The sequence below is a fragment of the Hyla sarda genome, chromosome 1 (genome assembly GCF_029499605.1).
Source record: "Hyla sarda isolate aHylSar1 chromosome 1, aHylSar1.hap1, whole genome shotgun sequence".
Lineage (NCBI taxonomy): Eukaryota > Metazoa > Chordata > Amphibia > Anura > Hylidae > Hyla > Hyla sarda.
Window position 1 is genome coordinate 194987246 of NC_079189.1, and position 20969 is coordinate 195008214.

At 40.4% G+C, this 20969-nt stretch overlaps 1 protein-coding gene across 3 annotated transcripts in view; it reads right to left on the minus strand.

The window, feature by feature from the left end:
- Positions 1–20969, minus strand: part of BANK1 (B cell scaffold protein with ankyrin repeats 1) — a 472180-nt gene that overhangs the window by 415716 nt on the left and 35495 nt on the right. For all 3 annotated transcript variants that reach the window (XM_056566500.1, XM_056566509.1, XM_056566520.1), the window contains exon 2: positions 742–1140. In XM_056566500.1, the coding sequence (XP_056422475.1) occupies positions 742–1138 (397 nt within the window). In that variant the 5' untranslated portion in view covers positions 1139–1140. The remainder of the gene's footprint in view (positions 1–741; positions 1141–20969) is intronic.

A 20969-nucleotide genomic window follows, 5' to 3' on the forward strand; every position in this document is an offset into this window, starting at 1 on the left:
CGGCCGGCACACCCCCTTCATGTATCTCTACATGGAACAGGGGGGGGGGGGGCAGGCCTTGAGCTGTGTGAGGGGCCCTCATGCTGCCGCCAGCTCCACACTGTGTCATTCAGCCACTATATGGTCTCCTCATGCTGCCGCCACCTCCACGCTGTGTCATTTAGCCACTATATGGGCTCCTCATACTGATGCCACCTCCTGGCTCAATCATTGTGCCGCTCTGCAACAGTGATTCTAAGAGCGACGCCTCTGATCTGCAGGTCATACTGAATAACAGTATTATTTCATTAACCCATCACACACCCAATGCATGTTACAGCAAGGCAAAGTGTTCTACACCTCTATTGAGGCTCTCTGTAGGCCAGAAATAGTTGTTTTTAATAGCAATTCACTGCAAATAAATTCGGACCAAAACAAATTTTGGGGGAAAATTCGGTGAATCGGCAGAATAGAATTTTTCCAAAATTCGCTCATCTCTAATACTTACCATGGCTGTATAGCTTGGGGAGAGTAGAACTTATGTGATTATGGCCAAGAAAAAAAACTATTTAAACTTTTTTTTGCGCAGAATTGTATTTTATCACGGTCCCTGGACTAGCTGTGCTAAATGCAATGGTGATCTTCTACAATAAACATACTATTTTATTATTCCCTATTACAACTAGTTTGTAGATTATATACTTCATTCATACATTCTAAAAGTAAATCTGACATTAAAGTGTGTCTAAAATATCAACTTACCTCCATTCAAAACAGTCGATACAATGGAGATGTAATCGTGGGGATCTTGATCTGGCAGGATGACATGACAATCTCTTTCAAAAGGAAAAAGTTCATACAGTCCCTCAGGAGAATCCACTCCACAAAGCATCAGGACCACTCTATGTGAGGGCTGTAAAAGTTCAAAGAAATTGGTGCTCTTATTTTCATAGAAGATCTTCAGAATATCTCTTGTTAAGACAAGCAGTTTACACTGCCACGTAGAGCCGGTAAGGTTTTCCACTACTTCATTTGATTGACAATTGACATCATAGAGATATACATAATCGATTTGTACGTTTGATGTAATTAATTTCTTCAGATATACGGCCCATTCTTTTCCACTCTCTTCATAAATTACTAGAAGATTTTTTGTCATTTCTGAAAAAATGGAATAGAACATTACTACTCATAATCAAATGTACAGATACAAGTAAAAGTAAGTAACTCAGGAAGAATGAGAAGGCTGCAAAAGTATTTGTAAAGACCTTAGTTACATACTGTAAGTCCATATATACTGTAGAAAATTCAGGTCTATTGCTGCTAAACATGAGAGGAGTTGATGGTGGCAGCTAAACTTATAAAAGTGCCTTTTCTCATAGTGTCAAGGAGGTGGCGCCATGCTGCTCAAGTGTCATGATTTGACACACCTTCTCATTTGCCTTCACCTCACAATTCCCAATGACTGAAGTACTGTGCCTTCTATGTCAATTAAGGAAGTGAGGTCAAGCAATGATGTAAGCCAGGCTGTGTCACTTAAAGGGGTGCTCCGGGGAAAACCTTTTTTCTTTTAAATCAACTGGTGGCAGAAAGTTAAACATAAAAAAAAGAATTGTGTAGCTCACTTAGGATACAAGGTGGGATATGCTCGAGGTTAAAGGTGATACCTTCACCCAAAAGGCCTAAAGAAATATATATTAATGCTATATAAAGATTATTTATATGAACCAGTCCTCAGGAGCATACAAGGATACAGGACAAAGAGAAAGAGAAAGTGAAGATTAAGGATCCAATAAATGTAATTTATTAAGTAAAATGATTAAATAAAATATAATATGATTTGATATGATGACCGCTCACTCAGCAGGGCCCTTGCATGAGTGAGAAGTATAAATGCAATAAATATAGTGGCAAAAATAGAATAAAATAAAACAATAGCACCTAATCAATTAGTTTATATCTGCTGTAAGTCCCAGATTAAAGTTCATCAATTGCGAAAGTACATCAGCTTAATGTCAATTCAGATCATTTCAAGTCAATTCCAGTCCAGTCCTAGTTTCATAATTTTTATCATATTTTTATTTTTTTTTCTACGCATTTTTATATATTTATATTTTTACATATGTATAATATTTACACATATTTTATCTCTACATATCCTTTTATAGACATACGGTATTTATCGGGGTATACCACACACCGGCCTATAACACGCACCCTCATTTTACCAAGGATATTTGGGTAAAAAAAGTTTTTTACCCAAATATCCATGGTAAAATGAGGGTGTGTGTGTGCGTGTATACCCCGATACACCCCCAGGAAAGGCAGGGGGAGAGAGGCCGTCGCTGCCCGCTTCTCTCCCCCTGCCTTTCCTGGGTCTAGAGCCCTGCTGCTGCCGCTTCTCTCCCCCTGGCTATCGGCGCCGCTGCCCGTTCTGTCCCCCTGACTATCGGTGCCGGCGCCCCATTGCCGGCGCCGATAGCCAGGGGGAGAGAAGCGGCGCCGACAGCCAGGGGGAGAGAAGCGGCAGCGGCACCCATTGCCGGCGCCGCTGCCCCGTTACCTCCCCCCATCCCCAGTGGCATAATTACCTGGGTCGGGTCCGCGCTGCTGCAGGCAGAACGGGCAGAGGCGCCGATAGCCAGGGGGAGAGAAGGGCCGGCAGCAGGGCTCTAGACCCCAGGAAAGGCAGGGGGAGAGAAGCGGGCAGCGACGGCCTCTCTCCCCCTGCCTTTCCTGGGGGTGTATCGGCGTATAACACGCACATAGACTTTAGGCTAAAAATTTTAGCCTAAAAAGTGCGTGTTATACGCCGATAAATACGGTATATTCCAGCATGCATTTATTTATATTATTATTATTATTATTTCTATTTATGTGTATGTGCATATGTGTGTGTATATATGCATGTTTGTATGTGTGTATATATATAAATATATATATATATATATATATATATATATATATATATATATACACATATATCTATATCTATGCATTAGGATGATTTTCTTATTTGATTTATTCCATTCTCCAATTAATGTGTATTACAATCTATATATATATTCCCTTTCCCACTGCTGTCTAATCTTATTTTATATTTTATATTTTCAGCATTTTTTCCATTCTTTCCTTTCTTTTCTTTATCTCTATGACTATCCTTCTTGGATCCATGTCTTGTCTTATACCAGACACTAAACTCATTAGTCCTAATTAACGATCATGACATCACTGTATAGGGATTATATAACCTTGGACTTTACACCTCATACCTATACTTGTCGTTACTGAAGAAAAGGCCCGCGGACTTGAAACGCGTCTAGCTCACTCTTAGCACCTTACTGTCAAGTGTATATCACTTTTATAAGTTCATATCTGCAAACCTCTATCTCCAAATTTCAACCGCTGGAGCCCCTACAAACCGGGACCACTGCTGCACGCGCGCTGCTTAGCGCTCCATTCACACGCACCTGCTCGTGCTAACCATCCACAGCCCCGGACGGCCAAGCTCCTGGACATCACCTCCGCGAGGCCGGACGCTCTTCCGTGCCAGTCCAGGACACCTTCAACCTCCGGAGACGCCACTCACCCTGACCGAAGTACAGACGGACACTGCTCCATACAAGCATCGCTACACACAAGCACTGGAAGCTACGGTGCCAGCCTGCCGTACAGGTCTCAACAGGAGGGTGAGTGGTGCTGTGCACCGAGACTCTAACGGTACTATTACCTGAACTGATTACGTTACTGTGCTGCTACATTGTTGCTCAGTTGTTCGCTAAACAGGGCAATAGGTATGCTGCACTGAGCCTTTACCGCTGCTACTCTCAGTACCATCATCGCTGCTATCTTACGGACACTGTGCTGTCACTTTGTCACTCCATTGTCATACTATCTAAAAGTACATTGTTACAAAGTGTATCCTGTGATCTATAAACCTCCTATTATTTCACGGTTACACTATCAAACTGAGTCATTGTTTCTAGCATCTCCTGAAATTTTGACTAAGTCCAGGACTGGAATTGACTTGAAATGATCTGAATTGACATTAAGCTGATGTACTCTCGCAATTGATGAATTTTATACTGGGACTTACAGCAGATATTAACTAATTGATTAGGTGCTATTGTTTTATTTTATTCTATTTTTGCCACTATATTTATTGCATTTATACTTCTCACTCATGCAAGGGCCCTGCTGAGTGAGCGGTCATCATATCAAATCATATTATATTTTATTTAATCATTTTACTTAATAAATTACATTTATTGGATCCTTAATCTTCACTTTCTCTTTCTCTTTATCCTGTATCCTTGTATGCTCTTGAGGACTTGTTCATATAAATAATCTTTATTTATATAGTATTAATAGAAAGTTAAACATATTTGTAAATTACTTCTATTAAAAAATCTGAATCCTTCCTGTACTTATTAGCTGCTGAATACTACATAGGAAATTATTTTCTTTTTGGAATGCTCTCTGATGACATCACGAGCACAGTTCTCTCTGCTGACGTTATAATAATAATGATAACGCTTTATTTATTGTTGTCCTTAGTGGGATTTAAACCCAAGTTCCCAGCACTGCAAGGCAGCAGTGCTAACCACTGAGCCACCATGCTGCCCCTAGCATGCATCTGCTATACATCTGCTATGCATGGTTGCTAAAATGGACAGAGATGTCAGCAGAGAGCACTGTGCTCGTGATGTCATCAGTGTTCCAAAAAGAAAGGAATTTCTTCTGTAGCATTTAGCAGCTAATAAGTACTGGAAGGATTAAGATTTTTTAAAAGAAGTAATTTACAAATATGTTTAACTTTCTGCCACCAGTTGATTTAAAAAAAAAAAAAAAAAAAGGTTTTCACCGGAGTACCCCTTTAACCCCTTAAGGACTCAGCCCATTTTGGCCTTAAGGACTCAGACAATTTAATTTTTACGTTTTTATTTTTTCCTCCTCGCCTTCTAAAAATCATAACTCTTTTATATTTTCATCCACAGACTAGTATGAGGGCTTGTTTTTTGCGCGACCAGTTGTCCTTTGTAATGACATCACTCATTATATCATAAAATGTATGGCGCAACCAAAAAACACTATTTTTGTGGGGAAATTAAAACGAAAAACGCAATTTTGCTAATTTTGGAAGGTTTTGTTTTCACGCCGTACAATTTCTGGTAAAAATGACATGTGTTCTTTATTCTGAGGGTCAATACGATTAAAATGATACCCATTATTATATACTTTTATATTATTGTTGCGCTTAAAAAAAATCACAAACTTTTTAACCAAATTAGTACGTTTATAATCCCTTTATTTTGATGACCTATAACTTTTTTATTTTTCCGTATAAGCGGCGGTATGGGGGCTCATTTTTTGCGCCATGATCTGTACTTTTTTTTGATACCACATTTGCATATAAAAAACTTTTAATACATTTTTTATAATTTTTTTTAAATAAAATGTATTAAAAAAGTAGGAATTTTGGACTTTTTAAATTTTTTTTCGTTCACGCCATTCACCGTACGGGATCATTAACATTTTATTTTAATAGTTCGGACATTTACGCACGCGGCGATACCAAATATGTCTATAAAAAATGTTTTTTACGCTTTTTGGGGGTAAAATAGGAAAAAACGGACGTTTTACTTTTTTATTGGGGGAGGGGATTTTTCACTTTTTTTTTACTTTTACTTTTACATTTTTTTACATTTTTTTTTACACTTGAATAGTCCCCATAGGGGACTATTCATAGCAATACCATGATTGCTAATACTGATCTGTTCTATGTATAGGACATAGAACAGATCAGTATTATCGGTCATCTCCTGCTCTGGTCTGCTCGATCACAGACCAGAGCAGGAGACGCCGGGAGCCGCACGGAGGAAGGAGAGGGGACCTCCGTGCGGCGTTATGAATGATCGGATCCCCGCAGCAGCGCTGCGGGCGATCCGATCGTTCATTTTAATCGCGAACTGCCGCAGATGCCGGGATCTGTATTGATCCCGGCACCTGAGGGGTTAATGGCGGACGCCCGCGAGATCGCGGGCGTCGGCCATTGCCGGCGGGTCCCTGGCTGCGATCAGCAGCCGGGATCAGCCGCGCATGACACGGGCATCGCTCCGATGCCCGCGGTTATGCTTAGGACGTAAATGTACGTCCTGGTGCGTTAAGTACCACCTCACCAGGACGTACATTTACGTCCTGCGTCCTTAAGGGGTTAAACTCTAGGATTTTTTTAAATACATATTTTAAATATTAAAAGGGTATTCCAGGCAAAACCTTTTTATATATATATATATATATATATATATATATATATCAACTGGCTCCGGAAAGTTAAACAGATTTGTAAATTACTTCTATTAAAAAAATCTTAATCCTTCCAATAGTTATTAGCTTCTAAAGTTTTCTGTCTAACTGCTCAATGATGATGTCACGTCCCGGGAGCTGTGCATGATGGGAGAATATCCCCATAGGAACTGCACAGCTCCCGGGACATGACCTCATCATTGAGCAGTTAGACAAAAAACAACAACTCAACTTCAGAAGCTAATAACTATTGGAAGGATTAAGATTTTTTAATAGAAGTAATTTACAAATCTGTTTAACTTTCCGGAGCCAGTTGATATATATATATATATATATATATATATATATATATATATATATAAATAAAGTTTTGGCCTGGAATACCCCTTTAATTACCTGGAAACCGATAATGTCAGACTAGAAGAATTTGTCAAGTCTACAGTCAATTTTTTCCCCCATTTCTAGTCATATAGGAGTGAAGTCCTTGATGGGGAGCTTAAAAGGAGCAATGTAATTTACATGGAATTGGATGTTGGGGAACCTAAAGGGATTAATGTAATTGATATGGGACTGTATATTTGGGGGGAAGTGATTTTATCTACATGGGACTGTATGTTGGGAAGCCTTAAAGGGGTACTCCAGTGGAAAACATTTTTTTTCTTTTCAATCAACTGGTGCTAGAAAATTAAACAGATTTGTAAAGGACTTCTATTAAAAAATCGTTATCCTTCCAGTACTTATTAGCTGCTGTTTACTACAGAGAAAGTTCTTTTCATTTTGGATTTTTTTTTTCTGTCCATGGTGCTCTCTGATGAAACCTCGGTCTGTATCAGGAACTGTCCATAACAGGAGCAAATCCCCATAGCAAACCTAGGCTGCTCTGGACAGTTCCTGATACAGACAGAGGTGTCAATAGAGAGCACTGTGGATAGAAAAAAAAAAGAAATCCAAAAATAAAAGAACTTTCTCTGTAATATACAGCCGCTAATAAGTACTGAAATTATAACAATTTTTTTTATAGTAGTAATTTACAAATCTGTTAAACTTTCTGGCACCAGTTCATTAAAAAAAAAAAAGTTTTCCACCGTAGTACCCCTTTAAGGGGGAGTGATGTTATTTACGTAGGACTGTTTGTTGGAGAAGGTTGTGGCTGGCTTGTCCCCCTATGTATGCTGGGGACACTATTTGTACTGTTGTACAATAATTGGTGGGAAAAGGGTGCAGTATATGGAGTTAGACAGGTTTCACATGGGTGGTGTATGAACATGGGCCATCAGACCCACGGACAGTCTGGCAGTTCTCAAAAAGATACAAAAGTCCAGGGTCTGTATTAGTTTAGGAGGTTGGGTATAGGTACTCAATTTTCTTAAAATAGAGGTTTTGTTTTTTTACTATTAAAGGAAAACTGTCACTAAACTCCCCCCGCACTAACCTGAGGTACTGGCTGGTAGTTACTGGGGACGCTGATCAATATGCTGCCTACCATGCACGAATCCGTCCTGCCATTCGCCCGTTTTCTTCTTTATTTTTAATATGCAAATGATCTTCTAACTGGCACAGGTGGAGTTACAAGGCTCCATTTGGCACTGTGATGTCAGCGCCGCTTGTCCGCAGCACCCCCGGCTTATGAATATTCATCCCCTCCCTCTGTCTCTCCCTCTCCTCCCCGCTCTGTACAGGACTCCACTGCGCTTCCGGGTGTACACATGAAGCGGCACTGAGCGGGGAGGAGGGGGGAGAGGTGGAGGGAGGGGATGAATATTCCTAAGCCGGCGGTGCTGCGGACGAGCAGCACTGATGTCACAGTGCCAGATGGAGCATTGTAACACCGCCTGTACCAGTTAAAAGATCATTTGTATATCAAGAATAATGAAGATAACGGGCTCCCTGTGGGGTGGATCCGGGCATGGTAGGCAGCATATTGATCAGCTTTCCACGATCTACCAGCCAGTACCTCTAGTTAGTGCGGGGGGAGTTTAGTGACAGTTTTCCTTTAAGGATGGAGATGTCTGCAGAAGCGAGGGACCGAGAAGCCTCAGAAGTCATCAGGAGAACTTGTCATAGAGTTTTGGGCCAGACGGGAAGAAAATAGAGAAGAAAACAACTCTGATGAGAGAAAACATTACCTGTGAGTCACTAATTGTGTTTAGAATCTTTCATCACTGCTGGCATGCATTCTTGTAAACTATGTATTAACCATGAGAATTGTGGAGCTCTTTGCTGACACATCTGGTGGTGTCAGGAACTGTCCGGAGTAGTAGCAAATCCCCATAGCAAACCTTTCCTGCTCTGGACAGTTCCTGACACAAATTTACAGAAAAAAGGCTACACTTACTGATTAAAGGTTACTGATACAAGGGCGGGCTAGGCACCTATTCCCATTATGATGAAGATCAACCACAATGCTAAATAAGGGGCAAAATACTGATGAACAACCACACACATGCCTTCTATTCATGAGGGGGCGCTGGTTGCCTAGTATTTAAATTGCACACAGATAAGATATATAAAGGGGTGGCGGTGACATAATAACGTGTGCGACCTCCCCTTATTTAGCATTGTGGCTGATCTGCATCATAATGGGAATAGGAGTCTAGCCTGCGCTTGTATCAGTAACCTTTAATCAGTAAGTGTGGCCTTTTTTTGTGAATTTTTTGAGTGTTTTATGTCCCATTTTTCTGTGTTCAGTTTCTGACACAGACAGAGATTGCAACAGAGAGTATTGTGGTTAGACTGGAAAGAACTACACAACTTCCTCTGGAGCATACAGCAGCTGATAAGTACTGAAAGGATTAAGATTTTTAGATTGAAGTAATTGAGAAATCTGTATAACATTCTTACACCAGTTCATTTGAAAAAAAAAAATTCTTCCGGAGTACCCCTTTAATGCTAAAAAAAACAAAAAACTAAAAAACTGGTTCTATAATAATTCAAGAGGTATCAAACCACTTCAAAGAATCCAAACACAATTTCATGTTTAGAATACCATATTCTGAATTTGTCCCAACTCCATGCAATTAGACATACTCCAAATAAAACTTCTACAAAAGTCTACTCATACTTGTTTATACCCATGTTCAGAATTAGAAGCACTAACCCCATAACAACTGCTGCTATATGTATACAGCACAGCCATGCGGCAGGTCTATGAAGAAAGCTCTAAAATGCCATAAAGCTATTTCCCGTAGCTCAGTGGAGCTGATTGGGGCACTAATGGAAAAATCGCAAGGTTCTGATCAGCTGAGAGGACAGCGGGGAGGGCCTTTTTCTTCCTCCACACCATTTGATCAGTGCTCCAATGCTGAAGCAACGGGTCACTGACAACACTGCTGCATCAATGCTGTTCTCTGGAAATTGAAAAAAAAAAAATAGAATAAAAAAGTTAATAAATGTGAATTACCCCTTCCCTAAAAAAAGTTTGAATCCCCCCCCCTTCCCATTTTGTAAATAAAATAATGTAAACAAAAATAAATATAAACATATTTGTATTGTCGCATGCGTAAATGTCCGGACTATTAAAATATTATGTTAAACCGCGCAGTCAATGGTGTACACAAGAAAAAATACAGAAAAAAGTTGCGAATTGCGTATTTTTGGTCACTTTATAAACCATTAAAAATTTATAAAAGCGATCAAAAAGTCCTATCAAAATAAAAATGGTACCAATAAAAACTACGGATCATGGTGCAAAAAATGAGCCCTATACATACCCTTTACAGTGGTCCCTCAACATACGATGGTAATTGGTTCCAGGCAGACCATCGTTTGTTGAAACCATAGTATGTTGAGGGATTTGTACCATAGATGCTCAATCACACTCACATGTCCCCACCGCTCCGGCCTGTCAGTTCACCGCTCCTCTGATGCTGTATCACTACGTCACCACTGCCCTGCGCTGTCACTCTCCGTCGCCGTCATCACATCACCACTCACGCAGCCCCTATTGGACCACGGGGCAGCGTGAGCGGCTATGTGATTACGGCAACGGAGAGCAACGGTGAAGGGCAGCGGCAGCAGTGGAGTGGCGAAATGACGGGCCTGAGCGGTGGGGACATGTAAGTATCATTCAGCGGAGCACATTAAACATTACCTGCTGAAGCAGTCATGGCCATGGCCCCGACGCACAGTAGCTATATTGATAAAATTATCGTATGTCAGGGTCATCATATGTCGGGGGGACTACTGTATATGGAAAAATAAAAAGTTATATGGGTCAGAAGAGGACAATTTTAAGCAGAATACTGTTTGTACAAAAAGTTATAATTTTTTTAAAGTACTAACATTGTTCTGGAAAGTTATTGTATACTGTATGTATTTTTCTCATTTGGTCATTTCTTCATTTACAGTGGGACTTTTTTGTAAAGTTGTATAGAACTTTGTCTTTTGATAGCCATAACACTTTACATTTTTCACCTTCAGACCCATATGAGGTCTTGTTTACCCTACCTCATCTGCCCAACATTGGAAACTGTGGTTCCCAGGGAACTTTGAATCACATATTTTGGTTCTGTAATAAAATCCAAATATCACATATAACTCCTACATCTGGTTTGGCATTCCATACCTATATCTGTTTCATACCCCATGCATACTACCCTGTGTCACATTTTCTTCACAACTAAACCACTAATGGTAAAATAGTGAAAATCCCTTACTATTCCTGTAAAATCAGATCATGTAACTGTTGTCAATGCAAGATGCAGATATGAGCACATGCTAGCTCTTTATAAACATAAAATATACAATTTTCTATGATATGGCATTACTGGGCTTCCTTAACCCTTTAAGGACTCAGCCCATTTTGGCCTTAAGGACTCAGACAATTTAATTTTTACGTTTTCATTTTTTCCTCCTCGCCTTCTAAAAATCATAACTCTTTTATATTTTATCCACAGACTAGTATGAGGGCTTGTTTTTTGCGCGACCAGTTGTCCTTTGTAATGACATCACTCATTATATCATAAAATGTATGGCGCAACCAAAAAACACTATTTTGTGGGGAAATTAAAACGAAAAACGCAATTTTGCTAATTTTGGAAGGTTTCGTTTTCACGCCGTACAATTTATGGTAAAAATGACGTGTGTTCTTTATTATGAGGGTCAATACGATTAAAATGATACCCATTATTACATACTTTTATATTATTGTTGCGCTTAAAAAAAATCACAAACTTTTTAACCAATTTAGTACGTTTATAATCCCTTTATTTTGATGACCTCTAACTTTTTTATTTTTCCGTATAAGCGGCGGTATGGGGGCTCATTTTTTGTGCCATGATCTGTACTTTTTTTGATACTACATTTGCATATAAAAAAACTTTTAATATATTTTTTATAATTTTATTTTTAATAAAATGTATTAAAAAAGTAGGAATTTTGGACTTTTTTTTTTTCGTTCACGCCGTTCACCGTACGGGATCATTAACATTTTATTTTAATAGTTCGGACATTTACGCACGCGGCGATACCAAATATGTCTATAAAAAAAATTTTTACGCTTTTTGGGGGTAAAATAGGAAAAAACGGACGTTTTACTTTTTTATTGGAGAAGGGGATTTTTCCCTTTTTTTTTACTTTAAAAATTTTTTTAAATTTTTTTTTACACTTGAATAGTCTCCATAGGGCACGGAGGAAGGAGAGGGGACCTCCGTGCGGCGTTATGAATGATCGGATCCCCACAACAGCGCTGCGGGCGATCCGATCATTCATTCAAATCGCGCACTGCCGCAGATGCCGGGATCTGTATTGATCCCGGCACCTGAGGGGTTAATGGCGGACGCCCACGAGATCGCGGGCGTCGGCCATTGCCGTCGGGTCCCTGGCTGCGATCAGCAGCCGGGATCAGCCGCGCATGACACGGGCATCGCTCCGATGCCCGCGGTTATGCACAGGACGTAAATGTACGCCCTGGTGCGTTAAGTACCACCTCACCAGTACGTACATTTACGTCCTGCGTCCTTAAGGGGTTAAAGGGGTACTCCTGTGGAAAACTTTTTTTTTTTTTTATCAACTGGTGCCAGAAAGTTAAACAGATTTGTAAATCACTTCTATTAAAAAATCTTAATCCTTCCAGTAGTTTTTAGGGGCTGTATACTAAAGAGAAATCCAAAAAAGAAATGCATTTCCTCTGATGTCATGACCACAGTGCTCTCTGCTGACTTCTGCTGTCTATTTTAAGAACTGTAAAGAGCAGCATATGTTTGCTATGGGGATTTTTTCCTGCTCTGGACAGTTCCTAAAATGGACAGCAGAGGTCAGCAGCGAGCACTGTGGTCATGACATCAGAGGAAATGCATTTCTTTTTTGGATTTCTCTTTAGTACAGTGTTTTAGTACTTTAGTATACAGCCCCTAAAAAGTACTGGAAGGATTAAGATTTTTTAATAGAAGTGATTTACAAATCTGTTTATCTTTCTGGCACCAGTTCATTTAAAAAAAAAAGTTTTCCATGGGAGAACCCCTTTAAGCCTCCTCTAAAATTCTAGTATAAAACTCTAGGGGGGATTTATAAAGGATGACTTTGGTAAGTAATTTTTTAGCCATTTCTTTTTTCTTTTTTCCTTAAGTGCACCAAATTTATATATAAAAAAAAGTCACACGTCCTTTATAAATTCGGCGCCCGTAAGCAAAAAACAAAAATTCAGCCTCTACATTACCTTTGCAAGTTTAAAAATAAGTGTCTTAAGAAAGGGAGTTTGCACAATTTAACGTACACTTGTACACAACAGAAAAGTGCTTAGGCGCACATGAGACATTTTCTGCTCCAAATGTAAGCCAAAAAAGCTTCGAAATAGCTTTATAAATCTCCACCCCTAGTATTTATGTATGTTTTAATCAGAAATAATAGTCCTCTCTAACAAATCTGTAGGTCCAAGTAATACCTGCTAAATTGTTTTCAAATCCTAATGTCAGTCCCTTAGTTTACTATTTGATATGATGGCTCCTCAACTGTTCTCAGGTAAAATACTCATGCATATACAGTCATGGCCATAAATGTTGGCACCCCTGAAATTTTTCTAGAAAATAAAGTGTTTCTCACAGAAAAGGATTGCACTTACACATGTTTTGCTATACACATTCCCTTTGTGTGTATTGGAACTAAACCAAAAAAGGGAGGAAAAATTGGACATAATGTCACACCAAACTCCAAAAATGAGCTGGACAAAATTATTGGCACACTTTCAAAATTTTGGGAAAATAAGATTGTTTCAAGCATGTGATGCTCCTTTAAAGTCACCTGTGGCAATTAGCAGGTGTAGGAAATATAAAAATCAATAACAATCAATAATCTAAAAGCAGCTAAAAAGGAGAAAAGTTCACTTAGTCTTTGAATTGTGTGTCTGTGTGTGCCACACTAAGCATGGACAACAGAAAGAGGAGAAGAGAACTGTCTGAGGACTTGAGAACCAAAATTGTGAAAAATTATCAACAATCTCAAGGTTACAAGTCCATCTCTAGAGGTCTAGATTTGCCTTTGTCCACAGTGCGCAACATTATTAAGAAGTTTGCAACCCATGGCACTGTAGCTAATCTCCCTGGGAGTGGACGGAGGGGAAAAATTGATTAAAGGTGTCAACGCAGGATAGTCCTGATGGTGGATAAGCAGCCCCAAACAAGTTCAAAAGATATTCAAGCAGTCCTGCAGGCTCAGGGAGCATCAGTGTCAGAGCGAACAATCCGTCGACATGTAAATGAAATGAAACGCTATGGCAGGAGAACCAGGAGGACCCCACTGCTGACACAGAGACATAAAAAAGCAAGACTACATTTTGCCAAAATGAACTTGAGTAAGCCAAAATCCTTCTGGGAAAACGTCTTTTGGACAGATGAGACCACAATAGAGCTTTTTGGTAAAGCACATCATTAACTGTTTACCAAAAATGGAATGAGGCCTACAAAGAAAAAAAACACAGTACCTACAGTGAAATATGGTGGAGGTTCAATGATGTTTTGGGGTTGTTTTGCTTCCTCTGGCACTGGGTGCCTTGAATGTGTGCAAGGCATCATGAAATCTAAGGTTTACCAACAGATTTTGGGGCGCACTGTACAGACCAGTGTCAGAAAGCTGGGTTTGCATCTGAGATCTTGCGTCTTCCAGCAGGACAATAAAATATATCATTAATTTAACCGCACGGTCAATGGCGTACGAGCATAAAAATTCCAAGTCCAAAATAGCGTATTTTTGGTCACTTTTTATATAATGAAAAAATTTATAAAAAGCGATCAATAAGTCTGATCAATATAAAAATGGTACCCCTAAAAACTTCAGATCAGAGTGCAAAAATGAGCCCTCATACCACCCCATATGCGGAAAAATAAAAAAGTTATAGGGGTCAGAAGATGACAATTTTAAAAGTATAAATTTTCCTGCATGTAGTTATGATTTTTTTCAGAAGTACGACAAAATCAAACCTACATAAGTAGGGTATCATTTTAATCCCATGGACCTACAGAATAAAGATTAGTTTTAATTTTTACCAAAAAATTTACTGTGTAAAAGTATGTGTGAAACGGAACAAAAGTTAAAAAAAAAATTAGTTTTTTCTTCAATTTTGGCACAATGATTTTTTTTTCCATTTTGCCATTGATTTTTGGATAAAATGACTGATGTCATTACAAAATAGAATTGGTAACGCAAAAAATAAGCCATCATATGGATTTTTAGGTGCAACATTGATGGAGTTATGATTTTTTAAAGGTAAGGAGGAAAAAACGATAGTGGAAAAACCCCGGGTCCTTAACCTGTTGGGGATGAAGGGCGTATGCATACGTCCTTGCGTCTTGGTACTTAAGGACACCCCTTGCAAATGCCCAGGGGGGTCATTAGACCCCCCATGTCGGCGATCGGCGCAAATCGCAAGTGAATTCACACTTGCGATTTGTGCCGATTTCGGGTCATACAGGTCTATGATGACCCGGTGACCCGGAATATAAGGGGGATTGCAGTTGTCTAAGACACCTACGATCCCCCTGAAGGGATAGGAGTGAGGTGGCAGGCGTGCCACCCCTCCTATCCCTGCTATTGGTGGTCTAGACGCGACCACCAATAGCAGATCGGATGCGGGGGGGTTAACTTTCATTTTGCCCATCCTGGCCACCCACAATAGGCGGGGCAGGACGGGGAAACCGACGGGGACCGGCACCAAAAATCCCCTTACCGATTCGGAGGGTGCGGGCGACGGAGATCGTCGTGCGGCGACGTCGTGCGGCAGAAGAGGACAGCTCCCTGGATCCTACTGAAGCCGATAAGTTGCCTAGCAACATCTGGAGGTCTACAGTCTGAGACCATTATACAGTGGTCTCTAACCTGAAGCCCTCCAGATGTTGCAAAACTACAACTTCCAGCATGCCCAGACAGCTGTTTGGGCATGCTGGAATATGTAGTTTTGCAACAGCTGGAGGGCCACAGTTTGAGACCAATATACATTGGTCTCTAAACTGTATCCCGCCAGATCTTGCAAAACTACAACTCCTAACAGTCTCAAACAGTTGTTTGCTGTCTGGGCATGCTGGGATTTGTAGTTTTGCAACATCTGGAGGGTCACAGTTTAGAGATCACTGTGCAGTGGTCTATAAACTGTAGCCCTCCAGATGTTGCAAAACTGCAAATCCCAGCATGCCCAAACAGCATGCTGGGAGTTGTAGTTAAGTACCTCCAGCTTTTGCATAACTACATATCCCAGCATGCCCTTCAGCAATCAGTACATGCTAGGAATTGAAGTTTTGCAACAGCTGCAGGCACACTGGTTGGAAAATACTGAGTTAGGTAACAGAACCTAACTGAAGGTTCTCCAACCAGTGTGCCTCCAGCTGTTGCAAAAGTACATCTCCCAGCATGCACAGTCTGTCAGTACATGCTGGGAGTTGTAGTTTAGCAACAGTTGGAGGCACAATGGTTGGAAAATACTGAGTTAGGTAACAGAACCTAACTGAAGGTTTTCCAACCAGTGTGCCTCCAGCTGTTGCAAAAGTACAACTTCCAGCATGCACGGTCTGTCAGTACATGCTGGGAGTTGTAGTTTTGAAACAACTGGAGGTTTGCCCCCCCCCATTCACACGGGCAGGTTTACAGTAAGTTTCCTGCTTCCAGTTTGGGCTGCGGCAAATTTTTCGCCACAGCGCAAACTCCTAGTGGGAAACTCACCGTAACACGCCAGTGCGAACATACCCTAAAAACACTACTCTACACTACACTAACACAAAATAAAGGGTAAAACACTACATATACACCCCCTCACACTGTCCCCCCCCAATAAAAATGAATGAAAAACGTATTGTACGGCAGTGTTTCCAAAACAGAGCCTCCAGCTGTTGCAAAACAACAACTTCCAGCATTTCTGGACAGCCAATGACTGTCCAGGCATGCTGGGAGTTTAGCAACAGCAGGAGACACCCTGTTTGGGAATCACTGGCGTAGACCACCCCTATGTCCACCCCTATGCAATCCCTAATCTAGTCCTCAAATGCGCATGGCGCTCTCTCATTTTGGAGCCCTGTCCTATTTCAAGGAAAGAGTTTAGGGCCACATGTGGGGTATTTCTGTACTCAGGAGAAATTGCAATACAAATTTTGGGGGGCTTTTTCTTCTTTTACCCCTTATGAAAAGGAAAAGTTGGGGGTTACACCAGCCTGTTAGTGTAAAAAAAAGAAAACATTTTACACTAACATGCTGGTGTTGCCCCATACTTTTTATTTTCACAAGCAGTAAAAGGAAAAAAAGACCCCCAAAATTTGTAATGCAATTTCTCCTGAGTACGGAAATACCTCATATGCAGGCGTAAAATGCTGTGCGGATGCACAACAAGGCTCAGGATTGAGAAGGCACCATGTACATTTGAGGCCTAAATTGGTGATTTGCACAGGGGTGGCTGATTTTACAGCGGTTCTGACATAAACGCAAAAAAAATACCTACATGTGACCCCATTTTGGAAACTACACCCCTCACGGAACGTGACAAGGGGTATAGTGAGCCTTAACACCCCACAGGTGTTTGACGAATTTTCATTAAAATTGGATGGTAAAATTTAAAAAAACATTTTTTTCACTAAAATGCTGGTGTTACCCTAAATTTTTCATGTTCACAAGGGAAAATAGGAAAAAAGCCCCCCAAAATTTGTAACCCCATTTCTTTTGAGTAAGAAAATACCCCATATGTGGATGTGAAGTGCTCTGCGGGCAAACTACAATGCTCAGAAGAGAAGGAGCGCCATTGGGATTTTGAAGAGAAAATTTGTCCGGAATTGAAGGCCATGTGTGTTTACAAAGCCCCCATAGTGCCAGAACAATGGACCCCCCCCACATGTGACACCATTTTGGAAACTACACCCCTCACGTAATGTATTAAGGGGTGCAGTGAGCATTTACGCCCCACAGGTGTCTGACAGATTTTTGGAACAGTGGTCCGTGAAAATGAAAAATTTTATTTTTCATTTGCACAGCCCACTGTTCCAAAGATCTGTCAAACACCAGTGGGGTGTAAATACTCACTGCACCTCTTATTAAATTCTGTGAGGGGTGTAGCTTCCGAAATGGGGTCACATGTGGGGGGGTCCACTGTTCTGGCACCACGGGAGGCTTTGTAAACGCACATGGCCCCTGACTACCATTCTAAACAAATTCTCTTTCCAAAAGCTCAATGGCGCTCCTTCTCTTCTGAGCATTGTAGTTCGCCCGCAGAGCATTTTATGTCCTAACATGGGGTATTTCCATACTCAGCAGAGATGGGGTTACAAATTTTGGGGGGCATTTTCTCCCATTACCCTTTGTAAAAATGGTAAATTTGGAGAAACTGCACTTTAGTGAAAAAATTTTTTTTCATTTACACATCCGATTTTAACGAAAAGTCGTCAAACACCTGTGGAGTGTTAAGGCTAACTGGACCCCTTGTTACGTGCCTTGAGGGGTGTAGTTTGCAAAATGGTATGCCATGTGGGGTTTTCTGCTGTTCTGGCACCATAGGGGCTTTCTAAATGTGACATGCCCCCCAAAAACCATTTCAGCAAAATTCACTTTCCAAAATCCCATTGTCGCTCCTTCCCTTCTGAGCCCTCTACTGCGCCCGCCGAACACTTGACATACACATATGAGGTATTTCCTTACTCAAAAGAAATTGGGTTACAAATTTTTGGGGGGCTTTTTCTCCTATTTCCACTTGTATAAATTCAAAAACTGAGTCTACAAGAACATGCGAGTGTATAAAATGAAGATTTTGAATTTTCTCCTTCACTTTGCTGCTATTCCTGTGAAACACCTAAAGGGTTAACACACTTACTGAATGTCATTTTCGATACTTTGAGGTGTGCAGTTTTTATAATTGGGTCATTTATGGGGTATTTCTAATATGAAGGCCCTTCAAATCCACTTCAAAACTGAAATGGTCCCTGAAAAATTCAGATTTTGAAATTTTTTTGAAAAATTGGAAAATTGCTGCTGAACTTTGAAGCCCTCTGATGTCTTCCGAAAGTAAAAACTGTCTCGGAATCAAATTTATAAGTAAAAGCATCCCAGAGTTATTAATGCCTAAAGTGACAGTGGTCGGATTTGCAAAAAATGCTACCGTCCTTAGGGTCATTATGGGCTCCGTCCCCAAGGGGTTAAGTGGTTAAACAATCTATATAAAAAATGTAATTTTAACCTCAGCAACAATGACTTTTAAATGTATGTACTTATAACGCAAACATCTATTGTACTTTTCATTCAAAACATTAATATACAGCTTGAAAATATCCCAAACACATAGACTGTGCACTAGTTAGACAATGGTTCTTTTAGCACTCCTGGCCACATGAATATTGGACGGTAAGAAATTACTGAGAAATGTAGACAAAACAGCGTGGGATGATACTTGTCTATGGTAACTTGCAATATGATACTGCTTTACACCTCTTTGTCTTGTGACAAAGCTTTGAATGCCCTTTCATTCTATGTGAACAAGTATAGTAATTATAGTTGTGGACTCAATGAATGCATTCTCTTGCTTTTTCTTGTTGTTTCATTTATTTTTATTTTTTTAAAGGATTATTATCTGCAGGTAAAGTAAGTGGTTTTTCCATGGGGGACAGATTTTTTTCCTCATTGGCAAACCTCTACATGGGGAAGTATCACCTGTAAATGATAACCTGTACCATCATTGCATAAGGTAGTATCACTGGCTCAGGCGGCGACAATGTCTGGTGCATCTAGTATGGGCCTCACGAGGTATGTTTCTATAAGAGTCCATGCACGCCTCTGATTCTGCTCCCCCTCCAATCCCTGACTGGCATCACCTATTTAAGGGCGCTCCACCCTGCTTTCCTTACCTCAGCAACATTGTGGTTCACCATAGCGAAGGTTCTTCTGCTGATTGTATCTGCTGTATTCCTGTGTATACTGACCATAGCCAGTTTCCTGACACCATCTCTGTACCTGCCCACCTCACCTGGAAAATACTCAGATTACTGACCATGCCTCTGCCTTTTAGCATCTCTATTTATCAAGCTTAACCTATGCTACACAGTTCTGCTGTTTCACAGCAAGAGCTTTGCTAAATCACCTAGTCAGTCTTGTCTCTACAGACTCTGCTGTTGAGCTTATTCCCTCTAGCATCAGCTTGCCTCACCTGCATGTAACCCGGCGCATGGCACCAGAACATTCTGGCCTGCTTGGCCAGTTGCCAATTAACCGGGACCAATCTTGTGGTAGTGACCTGTTGTCTCTGTTTTGGCATCCTGGGGCGGGATAAAGGGTTAAAAGCAGGGAAACACTTGGATTCCGCTCCCAAGTTTGGCCCAAAGCCAAACCGGTAAGTTGCACAGTGTGTCCACAACCATTGGGGCGTTACACAAACTATTTCAATACTAATGCAGGGAATGCCAGAGAATAAAGAGTTCATACTATTCTATACAAAAAGCAACCTCCCAACAGAGGAGTTGTATTGACTAGATAGGCCTGTTCCACTGATGATACACATCATGAACAATGTGTCAATATAGGAAATACAATGGGGGCATTTCTGAAGTCTTTTGGGAACAGCCAGATCAATTGATGCCTCTAAAAATAGACAATATTTATACTCATCACAAAAAGATTTTGGGGTAATCACAGCATTACTAACAAGGATTAGGAGTAACTAGAGGATTGTTGAGGGTCTGACTATTGGGACCCTCACCAATCACAAAAATGGAGGTCAGTTGTTCCCCAAGTGAATGGAGATGCAGGGCATATGCTAAATGAATGCTCATTTTAATGTCTATGTGATGTCAAAGGATTGCCGAGTTAAGTGCCTGTGCATAAGGAATAACTTTTAATCTCTGACTAACCCCTTTAAGATTGAAGAGACTGTACAGCTGGTTTAGGGAAACATATAGGTACGCTGTTATGACCATTTTATGGTAATACAAATGCAGTGGTTGAAACAAAACAGTTGCTGTAAGCATATAAATAAATCAAAACAGTTGTTTTTTTAATTTCCATTTCAAACTTAATACATAATTTGAACACACATACATACATAACATGATTTCAACATGTTTGTACTGAAGAAAAAAAATCCTTTTGTTCGTAATTTGTATTAGATGGACACTGTCACTTCGAAATGTCACAGGGACAGGCGCTTTTGATCTGTCTGGGTCTCAGTGCTGAGATCCACACAATCTGGAGCACAAGCCTGGAGAAGTTTGCTGCATTGCTGTTCACTTGACGGCTCA